This window comes from Lynx rufus, unplaced genomic scaffold (assembly GCF_022079265.1).
Source record: "Lynx rufus isolate CCGP_SWC_20201006 ecotype Redwood Valley unplaced genomic scaffold, mLynRuf1.p SCAF_5, whole genome shotgun sequence".
Taxonomy (NCBI): Eukaryota; Metazoa; Chordata; class Mammalia; order Carnivora; family Felidae; genus Lynx; species Lynx rufus.
This window is the reverse complement of record NW_025814867.1, coordinates 60,590,812-60,604,773: the sequence shown is the minus strand read 5'-3', so window position 1 is coordinate 60,604,773 and position 13,962 is coordinate 60,590,812. Positions and strand designations below refer to the sequence as shown.

General features: G+C 40.0%; 1 protein-coding gene across 2 annotated transcripts in view; it reads left to right on the top strand.

The window, feature by feature from the left end:
• Window positions 1–13,962, top strand: part of WDR49 (WD repeat domain 49) — a 139,353-nt gene that overhangs the window by 108,522 nt on the left and 16,869 nt on the right. For both annotated transcript variants that reach the window (XM_047100106.1, XM_047100105.1), the window contains 2 exons: window positions 8,353–8,462; window positions 10,919–11,065. In XM_047100106.1, the coding sequence (XP_046956062.1) occupies window positions 8,353–8,462; window positions 10,919–11,065 (257 nt within the window). The remainder of the gene's footprint in view (window positions 1–8,352; window positions 8,463–10,918; window positions 11,066–13,962) is intronic.

The following is a 13,962-nucleotide window of genomic DNA, read 5'->3' as shown; positions in this document are numbered from 1 at the left end:
ATATTACCTTTGGGGGGTTTATAGAAAAACTGCACAGAAAGTATAGAGAGTACATTCTCTACTCCCATCCCACATTAGTGTGGTTTGTCTGTTACAACTTATGCACCAATATTGATACTTTATGATTAGTAAATTACATAGTTTGCATTAAAGAGTTTGGGTGGGAGGTTCTTTAATGACTATTCTCAGGTACCTCTGCATTGCCTATTTCCAAATCAGCGCGTTCTTTGGCCAATCTCTTATGGCCTAGCCCCACTAACTGGGGTTACTTTCGGTAATACATATCCAGTGTTTTTCTGTTACAGTCTCTCACAATGGCAGGCCTCCCCACTTGCCCCACTTCTCCAGAGTCAACTTGAGCTTGGCCCATAGGAAGCTCACACCTTGTTGCCACACCCACGGCTCCCTGGCTGCCCCTTCTTTCCTTGTTCACATGGGTTGCTTCAGCCGCAGCTTTTTGCCTGTAGACTTTTGCAGGTATTAATGAGCCACTGATCCATTCTGTCTCTCTAATGGTTACCCCAGAGGGCATACACTAGACTTTTTGACTGGTCCATGGGAGGCGAAACTAGAACTGAAGGGGAAGCTTCCCTCCTGCCCCAGGGGAGCTGGATCAGTGCATACCTACAATGCTCCTCTCTTTCCGGCATCTTTGGTCTATTTATATCCTAGAGTGGTGGCTGGCCTGGGTGTCAGCAGGTTGGTTTCAGAGCTATCTCCTTGTTCTGCCCCAGAAATCTATCACCTCACTCTGGAAGATGAGAATACTTTTTGCCTCTTAACTAATTAATTATTTTGCTTTCAGACGTTTTGGACCTCGGTGGACAGGGAGAGAGAAGGGGAAAAAAAATCCCCTTAAACATCCTGTTACACTAAATTACACTTTGGTATTTGTTCTTCCATTTCCTTGAATTATGGTTTGCTGAAATGTCAAGTGGCATTTTACTTTCAGGCAGAAGGATCTTTTCAATTTAGAAATATAGCATGACCAATCCTGTACAATAATAGAATGCTGGGAATAGAAAGATTTTAGACACGATAAAAATGCCCTCACCCAGCCACCCAACACAATTTTACAGATAAGGAAATAAAGTTACCCCAGGGTAACACAGATAGATCATTGTTTCTCTTCCTGTCACACTCCTAGCAGAGTGAAGGCAACTGTTAGAACACATTCTTTTTTAAGAGTATTTCAGCTAATGTTCGAATTTTCTATTCCTATTGACACACTCAATTCTTCTTTTTTCCTTAATTCAAGTTTTCCTTAGAAGTTGTCAGCAGTAAAAAGCAGAGCTACCTCTATTCTACTTCATCTTTTCTAATGACAGTATGTAAAAAATACCCGAGATTTTTAAAATTTCTGCTCTAAGTCAGATGACTTGATTCAAACAAGTTTAAGACTTTATTGTAAGGAGATAGTACAGAATAAAGTCACTTTGGAGCTCTTGAACTAATTGAAAGAAAAGGGCTAAAAACATATCCTCAGAATTGGCAGGTGTCCTTCACTTCTCCCAAGAGCACAACCAGGGATCCTCCATGGAAAACATACAAGTGCGATGTAATTGGCAACTGGAAAATGTCCTCTGTGGCCTCCATCCAATACTAAAGAGATTGCAGGTTGTATTCTCCTTAAGGGAATATTATTCTGAAGAACATGCCTTATTCCTCAAAAGATTAGTAAATGCAAGGAGGGAATCATGCCAGTTCTTATCATATGCAAAACTATTTTTTTAAAAATAGGCGAGAGAATTTACGAGAACTAAGGAGAGAAAGAGCACATCCCGTGAGTCCGTAGGCAGGTGGGGGTATGTTCAGATGGAGGGGAGACGGTAAGAAAAATGGAGATGCAAAAAGGAAAAGCCAATAGAAAATGGGAGAAGCAGGAAAAATAAAGGGAAAAATCAGATGCTTTAAAGCTACATTCTCATCTTAACTCCTAAGATCCTGTCTCCAGGAGAAAAATCTTGGCATGTATTATCTTCTGGTTTATGCATAAATAGCAGGTTTCCATAACACTTAAGGTATTGTATAATATTATGTGTGAGAAGTAGGTAGGTGGTAAAATGTCATTTTCAATTTAAGTCCTGGGGAGATAAAGATGAATATAGAATTTAAGAGACTAATAGAAATTCCTAATGTTAACAGTTAATGCAGAGAAATGGAATTTTTCCTTCCTTAGATTCAGAAAAGAAGGAAAGAAGGAAAGAAATGAAAGGATAAAATAGGGAACAAAAACCACAGCAGACATGCATTTTTTCTTAATTAACGCATGTTTGATTTCTGGACCCACACAGAATATTCTTACCTAGAAAAGTTATAGACAAAATGAAGAATTCAGACAATATAACTTTAGAATATTTCTTTATTACAAAAATAATGCATGTCCTTTAGGAGAAATTTTGGATGTACAAATAAGCACAAAGGAAAAAGATAAAAAATTACCTGTAACAAAACTGTTGCTGGCACTTAGGCATTTCTAGCTCCAGGCATGTAAACAAATAAATAAAGGCACATTTTATGAAACTGGAGACTAGCATACCTAGCTTATAACCTGCTTTATCATTCAAAAAATCCACAGTGAAGGGGCTCTGGGGTGGGTCAGTTGGTTGAGCATCGAACTTTGGCTCAGGTCATGATCTCACGGCTCATGAGTTCGAGCCCCACATCAGGCTCTGTGCTGACAGCTCGGAGCCTGGAGCCTGCTTCGGATTCTGTCTCTCTGCCGTCTCTGCCCCTCCCCTGCTCACACTCTCTCTCAAACAGGAATAAACATTTTTAAAAAGTTGTTTTAAATAATAAAAAAAAAAATCCACAGTGATTACATTTCTGTATGAATTAATAGGAGCGTCCACAGACATCAACATTCGCCATGACTCCCTAGGAACTTATTATCTAGTTTTGTAACCATTTTTTTTTTTTTGAACACTTAGATTGTTAACAAACTTTAACCAGGGAAACATTTCTTCAAACGCTTTCATGCATACGTGTTAGAATACCCAACTGAATTCATCATTAGAATAAATTCTTTGAAATGAAGTTGCTGAGACCAAAGTTGCAAAGGCCTTTGGGTCCTCTTGCTAAATGGCTGTTCTGAGATGTGTGGGTTCCTCCAGGAGCAGTGTAGATGGTGTATAGTAACTGCCACCTGTGAACCAACACTGCGTGTGGTCATTGTCTTAAAACTGTTGCCGTGAGATCTCATCATTGGTTTAAATTGAATGTTTTGATTATTTGTGAGAGTGAACTTTTTTCCCCACATGTTTATTAACCTTTAATAATTTAATAATGAGTTTGTAAGAGGTATTAGACATCCACTAGACTGATTCCTAACACATCCTTAAGAGAAGCACATCCTGGAGTCTTTCTGAATAATTTCTGTGGGATGCACTCACCATCTTAAAGATGGCCTTCTCTGTTTTTTCAAAGTTGTTTTTTTTTTTTTTTGAGATATTGCCTCATGCTGGTCAGAGTGGCTAAAAGGAACAAATCAGGAGACTATAGATGCTGGCGAGGATATGGAGAAATGGGAACCCTCTTGCACTGTTGGTAGGAGTGCAAACTGGGGCAGCCACTGTGGAAAACAGTATGGAGATTCCTCAAAAAAATTAAAAATAGAACTACCCTATGACCCAGCAATAACACTGCTAGGGATCTACCCAAAGGATACAGGAGTGCTGATGTATAGGGGCACTTGTACCCCAATGTTTATAGCAGCACTTTCAACAATAGCCAAATTATGGAAAGAGCCCAAATGTCCATCAACTGATGAATGGGTAAAGAAGATGTGGTTTATATACATAATGGAATACTACCTGGCAATGAGAAATATTGAAAGCTGGCCATTTGCAGCAACGTGATGGAACTGGAGGGTATTATGTTAAGTGAAATAAGTCAGTCAGAGAAGGACAGATATCATATGTTTTCACTCATATGTGGATCTTGAGAAACTTTACAGAAGACCATGGGGGAAGGAAAGGGGGGGGAAAGTTACAGAGAGGGAGGGAGGCAAATCATAAGAGACTCTTAAGGACTGAGAACAAATCAAGGGTAGATGGGGGTGGGGGAGAGGGGAAAGTGGGTAATGGGCAGGGAGGAGGGCACTTGTTGGGATGAGCACTGAGTGTTGTATGGAAACCAATTTGACAATAAATTGTATTTAAAAAAAATAAAGTTTTTTTTAAGGTTACTTATTTTGAGAGAGACAGTAAAAGGGGGAAGGGTAGAGAGAGAGAGAGGGAGACAGAATCCACAGAGCCCGATGCAGGGCTCGAATCCACAAAACTGAGATACGACCTGAGCCAAATCTGAGAGCCAGATGCTTAACTGACTGAGCCATCCAGGCACCCCTGGCCTTCTCTGTTTTTGAACCACTCTTTATTATAGAATGATTCTAATGTTAAGTCAAATCTATTAATTTGTAAAAACTCTCTCTCTCCTTGATCTTCATTCTTACTCTAGGGCAACAAAGAGGAAGTCTACCTTCTACTATTTGACACATTTCACTGGCTCCCATTAAAAAAGTTACTTATGGGGAAAGGGTTAATTATCAGAAACCAGGATAAAAGAATCAGATGGGAAATGAAACAAATTTCCATTAATTTCTCCGTAAATTTCTATGAGACAGAAGGCACACTTAAAATTGATGTTTCTTAGACTTGAGAAAATATAATGATGTTCTAAATTCCTTACTATGGTTAAGAGAGAATTGATATTTAATATTATTTATATGCTGTTGATTACCTAATTATCCTGCCAATTGATCTTATGTGAGAAATTAAATTAGAAAATTTATGGACAGCTGTAAGACAAAATATACAAAACTTTTAAAGCTCATTTGAAATTAGGCCTTATATGACATAAAACACTTGGAGGATTGACAGTCTACTTTTGCCAACAATCTGTGGTAATAACTATCCTTTGCCCATGTATGACAAATGAAAGTCTACTCAGTTTTAAAATTTAAGTGATAAAAATACTACGACACCAAATTATAATTTTTGGAAGTGCCACATCTCCTTATTGTTTGTCTTATCATTTGATAGTTCCCAAGAGTATTAGAATTGTCCGTGAGGGGTGCTGGAACTCCTACTCTGAGTGGAAAATATTTTATTATTCTTGTTTAAAGTGACAACAGTCGGTACTTATGGAGCTCCTACCATATTTCAGGCACAGTTCTACTGTCTTTATGTGTTTCACTCATTTAATTGTCACTGTGATCTTTGGCATGGTAACAGTTACAGTGCCCATTTCATGACTAGGAAAGAAGGCAGGAAGACATTAAGTGATCTGCCCAGTGTCCACCCATCAGTAAAAAGGTGAACCAGAGATCCCCAAGCAGGCATTCTGCCTCTAGAGACATTGCACTTAGCCGCCCTTCCATATTGCCTGTCCAAGAAGCATCATGTGTCAAAAAGGAACAGTAATTGGATTCTGAGTCGAGCGATCAAATATTTTATCAAGTACGTGCTATGCTAAGCCACAACTCTAGTTGCTTTCACTTTCCTTCAATGCCTAGTAAGGCTCTTGGGGACTTGTCACATGTCATTCCTTCCTTCCATACCCTGAACCAAGAGACGGGAGATCAGTTAGAGCCTTTCTCAGAGAATTGATGGCAAGGCTGCCAGAGCCCCTGGTAGGCGCCCTTTTGGCATCACCATGTAAGGCTTTTTTGCAAAGTTTTAACTCTATCCAGGCTTTTTATTGCATTATTCTGCATTTTTGTCTTCTTCCAGTAGGAATATTGGAATTTTGAGAATATTCATCTCTTTCCAATTTTGTGTTTGCATTTTCATAGTAACCATCCCCCCAAATGTCAAATGTCTATGGAAAGGAAGCAGTATGTTGGGCTTTGAACATGACGTTGATTCTGCTGTCTCGTGGTTCATAGGACTGCCCTTTGGTTAGAGCTTTATCACTGTGGCTATGTTTCCTTGGCAGTCAATTCAGTAGTACAATTTGTTGTGAGTCCCAGGAGATTCTCTCTTAGTTTTTGCCTGCCCCTTTCCCTCTGTGGATTAAACTCTTTAGTGGAGATAGACAAAGTGATTTTAGTATCACTGGATGACAGCCAGGAAGCAAACGGCCTAAAAGTGGGAAAGAATTCAGAGTGTTTGGGGAAAATAAAGGTCTGGTATTATCTAGTGCCAAGATGGACCTCCTTACTTCTAGGCCTCCCTCAACATTTTGTACCTCAGTTTGTAACAGTAATACTTTTCTGGGGGGAAAAATATTCTAGATGTGATAACTACAAGGTATAACTGCACCACTCTCTACCCTTCCTGTACCCACCACCAACTTCTTATTGTTACAAGTTCTCTTACTGAAAATGACTGTCTCTGGATACTCTCACCGTTTCCAAGCCCAGATGGTGGCTAAATAATATTTCCAAGCCCAGATAGTGGCTAAATATCCCTCTTATTCAAGAGGGATAGCACATTTTGAGGGAGCTATTATAGCGTACTTTGGGGAAAACATGCCACCTGCCTTTAGTCTTTTCGATGCCAAGGATTTCCTTTAAAAATCTATAATTTTCAAATAATTTATGTTGATACTTCACCCAATCAAGGAAACAGAGCTTAAATCCCATTGTCATCCCCCCCGTAAGCATAGGCTATGCTTGGAGAGTAGTAAATGAAAAGGAAGAGAGTAGTATATGAAAAGGAAGAGAAAAGTAACTTTATAGGGCAGAAGCTTAGCAAACATAACCTTGGCCAATGATAAGGTTGACATCAGCAGTAATGTCAGCTTGATAGCATGTACCCTTGATAAGATGTAGTGAGAATAGATAGCACTTCATCTCCATTGTCTTCCTCCCCACAACCCATAACCCCAATCTAACCATAGGAAAAACATCAGACCAACACAAATTGAGGGACACTCTACAAAAAAGTCTGACAAGTATTCCTCAAAACTGTCAAGGTTATGAAAAACAAGGAAAGTCTGGGAAACTGCCATAGACCAGAGGAAGCTAAGGAGTCAGAAAGCTAAATATAATGTGATTTCTTAGGATTGAAAAAGGACATTAGGAAAAAAGTAGGAAAATCCTAATAAAATATTGAGTTTAGTTCATAGTAATGTACCAATATTGACTTCTTAATTGTGATAAATGGTGATATAAGATGTTAACAACAGGGAAATTGGGTGAGGGATATACCAGGACTCCGTACCGTCTTCACAACTTTTCTGTAAATCTAAAATTACTCTAAAATGAAAAGTTTATTTCTGTATAAAAAAAGCAATCAATAAATCGCTACTTAAAGCTGTATAAAGAGCACACAATATTAACTTTGAGATACATAGACTTAATTTCACTTGTATTGATATTTTAAACTCATGAGTTTGGGAAATACCGCCCAAATAGAGCAGAGGATAAGGAAGGAAGTGAACAGTTATTGAATACTGTTATTTATTAGGCACATCGCTGAATAGCCATCCATCTCCTCTCCTTTAAAACCACAGTAAGAATCTCATTGTGTAGAGCAGGAAATTGAGGCTGAGAGTATAGGAAACATCTCGAGGTTCTGCAGCTACTCAGGAGGCAGCAGAACTGAGAATAAAAGCTAGGGGCTGGGAGGGCAGTAACCATGAGGGCTAACAGACTCAAGGAGAGGAGGTGCAGGGAGAGGGCAGGCCGCAGGGCTCGCAGTAATTGTGCAAAAAATGGGTGTGTTTTCTGACCTGATGCCTCCAAGAGAAGAATAATGATTTTTGGCAACGCAACTTGTCACTACCAAGGTGAAGGTCTACACAGTGGATGCTAACTATATTTGAGACTGTTTCCTGTTTTCTGGTAGGAATTAGGGACAGCTAAATAATGATTACACTCCCTCTGTTTTACTGAGAAAAAAATTTTCCATGCAGTCAAGTTAATCTAAACTTTTCCTATAGATTCATATGATAAGCCTCAAAACTACTGAACTTTTTTTGCATTTTGGATATCGTAAGTGACGATTGAGGCCTCACATTGAATAAGTTATTGACACATACCACTGATTAGCCCATATAATTTGTACACAGGGCAAGAATAGTGTGTTTTTCTGTGAAATTTTCTTCTGGATAGTTTTTTCTCTGACCTGCCAGTTGCTATGGAAATCTTTGCTCAACTAGCCTCTTTGCCTTAACTTAGCTCTTACCCTTTTACATCATCACCTGGCTAGCAGACATTTTATTCAAAGATATGGCTTGATTAGTGTTAACAAATATCGCCCCTTAGGTCCACAGTATAAAGATTTTTTTCTTTTTTTCTTTTTTTTTCTTTTTTTGGTCTAAGTAAGGTATGTATTTAAAGCCTGAAAGTACCTGTTCATCCTTTGTGGTTGATATTGTATTTCATCATGTGTTATTTTCTTCCAGTGTCAGACCATCAGAAGTCATAAATTTAGGTATAAAATATAAGGAAAGAAATATCTTGAAGAAAAAAACACATAACCTTTACAAGGGAGAATTTATACAAAAATCATCCAGTAAGTAATCACTGTTGACATATTTTTATAGTGTTGTTATTTTATAGATTGGAAGACATACAACAAACAGCTACTCTATGTGCCAGGAATGCTGGTGTTTCTTCATAAAGGTAGGTGAAGTCCTGTGATCTCTATTTAACAAAGGAGAAAAGTGAGGCTCAGACACATCAGAGAGACTGTGACTTGTCCCAGGCTGCACAGCATACAAATGGCTGAAGTGTAAGGTCTAAGCCAGAAAACACACACACACAAAGTGCCCACTATAGTATCCAAAATAGAGTTGGCACAGAACGCTAATTCTGTCCCCTAAGTATTTAAGAGATGAAAATGAATAAAATATATTTTTGCCCTCAGGAAGCCCAAAGCTATACAGAACAATATTAGTTTGGTTTGGGCTAACCAGAAAAAGAATTATTTAAAAAGTAATTGAAACAAGAGTTGTTATCATACTGAAGGGTATTATTTAGAAGTGTAATGAGAATAATTTCGTAAAGCTCCACTATATGAAACTATTTCACTCACTATAAATCTTATTTCAACTTATGTCCAAGGGATAGACTTTGATAGAGTAAATACGTTGATTTTAGAATTTCTACTGAAGTTTTGTTGCCAAAACGTACATTGTTATTTAATATTAAATGCACATTTATAAACAAATCTATGCCATAGGCTTTTTGTCAGGATTACATGAGGTAATATGTATAAGGCATATTATACATACAACAGTACCTGGCATATTATAGAAACGTATACAATTTTATTGCTAATGTTACTCTTATTATTATTGCTATTATGCCTTGGAGCATGACCTTTGGAGTGAAACGTATTTGAGCTTATGTTGAAGGTCTGCCATTTACCAGCTATGTAAATTCCAGGCAAGTTATTACAATACCTTGGGCTGCGATTTCCTCATCTGTCAGAAGGGTGAACTGATACTTTACAGGTTGTGAAGATGTCTCCCTTGGTTCGATATAACATATTGATTCCCTGTGCAAAAGCATGAGCATCACCTGGAACTTACAAATGTACATTCTGGGGCCCCACCCCTACCCTAGTAAATCAGAAATGGGAGTGATATATACCACTTTATGTTTTTTTTAAATTTTTTTAAGTTTATTTATTTTGAGAGAGAGAGAGCATAAGCAGGGTAGGGATAGAGAGATCAGCACAGAGACTGACGCAGGACTTGAATCCACGAACTGCAAGATCATGACCTGAGCTGAAATCAAGAGTCGGAAGCTTAACCTACGGAGCCCCTAGCAGCTTATGTTTTTACAAGCTCTCCCGGTGATGGTGATGCCTGGCAAAATTTGAGAACTGCTGACATAGCACATGACTTGTCCTGTTATGCCCAGAATTCGTGATCCCCAAAGACCACCAGGGAGCCGAGTCCGATGCAAAAGCAAAAGAGCCTTTATTCGAGCTAGCTCGAGCTCAATCCCCTACCTGCACCAACGCAGCGGTGAGATACCAGGGAGAGAGCGAGTTTCAAAAGCACAAAGGTTTTATAGGGGTCTAGGGGCAGTTGGTGAGGTAATGGCTGTGGCCTTGGCCGATTGGCTGGGGAAGGGTCGGGGTCCTGTTAAGCAGGTCCCTGGGCGTGTTTTGATCAGGAAGTTTGAATGGGTGAGCTGGAGGTTACTCAAGGGGAGGAGGCGCGGTCTGAGGTTTGTGCGATTTTCTGGAAAAGCGGTCATGTCGGGGACATAGTCACTCAAGGTGGAGAACACAGAACAAGATGGAGTCGGCCGGCGTAGGCCCGCCCTTTCAGTCCCATAGCAAGTGCTAAATATGTATTAGCTCACTTTTCTTAGGTCCTGAACCACCATGATGACAAAAGCACAGTTCCTACCTTTGCAGTGCTAACAATCAAACAAACATAAAATCACATCTCAAGCGAAGCACTTCCCATTTATCCTGTGAAGCAAAACGAAAACTTTTCCCATTGTCCGAGACTTTGCTTTAAGGCACAGCAATAAAAGACCTTTCCTTTCTGTCGTCTCATTGTGTGCATCTTAAATACAATGGCACAGCTCTGGTTTACATGTTAGCGAAATTAAAAAGTACCTGCACATTCAAAATTTTAGATACGTTGTTGAACGGTGAAAACAAGATTCCGTCCCGCAAAAGATGCAGTTTTCTGGCAGATAAAAGAAACTGGAGCTCTTCCAAAATGGCAGAATACACACTTTCAAGGGAACATAGCAAAAGAGTCCAACTAAAAAAATAAATGAAAGGGGGGCCTCAAGTTCCTTTTGGTCCCTTTGAATACAAGGACCATGGATTCATCGTGAACAGCTGTGTTTGCCGGCATCGCTGATCACTGCAGCTGTACCAGCTGAGTAACAGGAAGGTTACATTTTAAAAAGTTAACTTGGAAATGTGCTAGCTCCTTCTGAGGCATTAATGATACTCTACTTTTTTCCTGCCCTCCCCTAAAACCCACTGTCGTCAAGGTGCATTCAGGTCATTAAGCATCGGAGCCCTGAAAGAGCTGCCTGAAGTGACGAAACCAGCTTTTCTTTGGGACCCTGAGAAATATTTCCGGGAAGAGCCAAAGGAGGAGTGTTCCCAAATTCCAGAGCCTCCATTGCTCTCCGAAAGTAAGTCCTCAGCCACCACACCCCTCCATCATCTGTCCCCATTCAACTCAATCACTTCAAAAAACAAAGTAGGAAAGCGTGGAAGTAACATGTTTGCCTTGTAGGTTGCAGTGAAAGGAAGCGTGGTTTGACTGCTAAGATTTATAGCTCAGCCGTTGATCTGTGCTCTCAAAAAGGGCAGCCAACAGGCTGGAATACATAAAAAGTGTATTTTTATTTTGTCAGTTGTCTGAAGTCAGTATGCCATGAATATGTATTTTGAGTCTGCCACGGATGAGAACCCCCTTCCCCAAATAATCTTCATTTTCAAAACTGATACCAGAGAAAGAGATATCCTAAGACCGCTTTCGAACCGGGTCTTTGACAATCTGGTTTTGTTCTTGGCATGTGGAACACTGTAAATAGAGGCTACTTAAAGTGCATTGTGTTCAAGACTTCCAGCTGCAGTGTTGGGCTAATATCATGAGAGGACAAGAAAGCTCAGCTTAGAAAATATAAGTGAGTAATCTCCGGAGATTCAGAAACAAGATGTGCAAAAGAAGGCTCTGATTTTCAGACTGTTACAGGCTTCCAAGTTCCTAAGGATTTGAAGAAGAGTTTCGGTACAGAAATCCTCCCCGCATAGAGGGGCCTTCCGGGAGTGCAGCCGGCGCAACCTGAATCTTAGTGAGGCACTCAGAAAGCATATGGACCCGGCGGGGAACTCATTTAAAATAATTAATGAAGTGCACATTTCCAACTTGTCACAGTCAGATGATCAGAACTATACTCAAACAATCTGAGATCTGTGGTCTCTAAATTTTTCAAATCTTCTGGGATGAGGGTTCAACATCATCCCTGAGAAATAATCACCCTTTAGGAGGGAGGAGGTTTTTTGTTGTTGTTGTTGTTGTTTTGTTTTGTTTTGTTTTTTATGTCCATGCTGGAGGAAGTTTAAGCTTCTTGTCTCTGCTTGGTTCCCTATGGAAAAGGAGAGCAGCTGGTCAACATTTTTTTTTTTTTTTTTAATTCTACTTGTAAGCAAGGGACAGCTGTCATTCCTCATTGCCATGGTTTCCAGTCTAATTGTTATCAGCTTCCTTTGCCTTTACTCAGAGTTTTTCTTTTCTAAACTTATAATCATTTATTTGGTCTCATGAGAGTCATCTAATGGCTTCTGCTCATTTCTTTTAAAACCATGAATCCATAAACTTTAGGGCTCTAAATAGCCATTTGTGCATCTGACAGAGCTTTCAATCTATCATCCTGCCTTTTTCCCCCCAGGATGATTCATCTTTTACAAATAAATATGGGGAGCATTTATCTTGTCCTTCTGAGTCACAGACAGATGAGAATCTGAGGAACAGACAGTAAGAAAAGATCCCCAGAGCCAGGACAAAGTGTAAAGACAGTAGAGACATAGAACATGAACACGGGAAGAAACCCAAGAGAGAGCAAGGGATCAGAACTGAGACAAGGGAAATAGAAGACAGAGAGTATGCAGATGCTGGGGGACAAGAAAGTGGGAGAGGGCAGCAGTGAGGGCAGCAAACACCTGTCCTCAGCAGTGCGAGGACCTGTTCCTGTGAGGAACCCTGTACATTCTGCAGCAGGCAGAATTCTCCTATGGGCAGGTGAATGTACGTGTGGGGAGTGGGGGGCAGGGAGGGGGGTGGATAGATGGCTGGATGGACATACCTAAAATACTCTAATAAGTTTTCAAAGAAAATTTTTTCTCCTGGATTTCACAACATAAATTTTTTTTCTGTAATTTCCACACAGTTTTTTTTAAAGATCTTTTCATCCCTCTTTTTTATTTTCTTCTTCAGCTTTTCATCCTTTGCTCTCTTTTCAGTACTTCCACTTATTTGCCTTCCCTATGAGTGAATTTTTTTTTTTTAAGTTCTATCAACTAAAGGGAGAGGCAGATGCAGACTTTGAGGACAACAGAATGCATGACTTGTGACACCATATTCTGTGGAAGCATCCAGGGTGAAGCCAGATTAACTGGGGGGGCATAGGAAGGAATGCAGAGAGGTGGTCACATCTGAGCTGGGACTTAGGGGAAGCAGGAGTCCAAAGGGTGAAGGAGGAGAAGGGCAAGTCAAGATGAAGGAAACAATGTAAGGAAATTCATCAGGGATGAAGTAGGGCAGAAGTCCACATGATCCTAGGTTGACTGCATTGGGTGACTTCAGATAGTGATACGTTGAGTTTGACACACATGAGTAGAGTTGAATTTCGAATGTGTTGAATTTGAGGGGTACCTGGGTGGCTTAGTCAGTTAAGCATCTGACTTGGGCCCAGGTGATGATCTCGTGGTTTGTGGGTTCGAGTCCTGCATCGGGCTCTGTGCTGACAGCTCAGAGACTGAAGCCTGCTTCAGATTCTGTGTCTTCCTCTCTGCCTGTCCCCCACTCATGCTCTGTCTCTTTCTCTGTCTCTCAAAAATAAATAAACATTAAAAAAAAAAAAGAAGGTGTTGAGTTTAAGCTACTGGTATGCTATTTAGAAATAAAGTTCTTGGGGCACCTAGGTGGCTCAGTCGGTTAAGCATCTGACTTCAGCTTAGGTCATGATCTCGCAGTCTGTGAGTTCGAGCCCTGTGTCGGGCTCTGTGCTGACAGCTCAGAGCCTGGAGCCTGTTTCAGATTATGTCTCCCTCTCTCTCTGCCCCTCCCCTGCTCATGCTCTGTCTCTCTCTGTCTCAAAAATAAATAAAAACATTAAATTTTTTTTAAAATAAAGTTGTTGAGGATGATGGAGGATTGTAACATGCTTTGTATAATATTATAGAGTCTTCAACTAGCAGATATAGAGATAATGTTTGTTCATTTGTGTGTGTAGCCTTTTCTGTGGTAGATATTGAATGCCTTCTCTGTGCTGGCCTCTGTGCTAGAGGCTGGAGACAGAGTCAA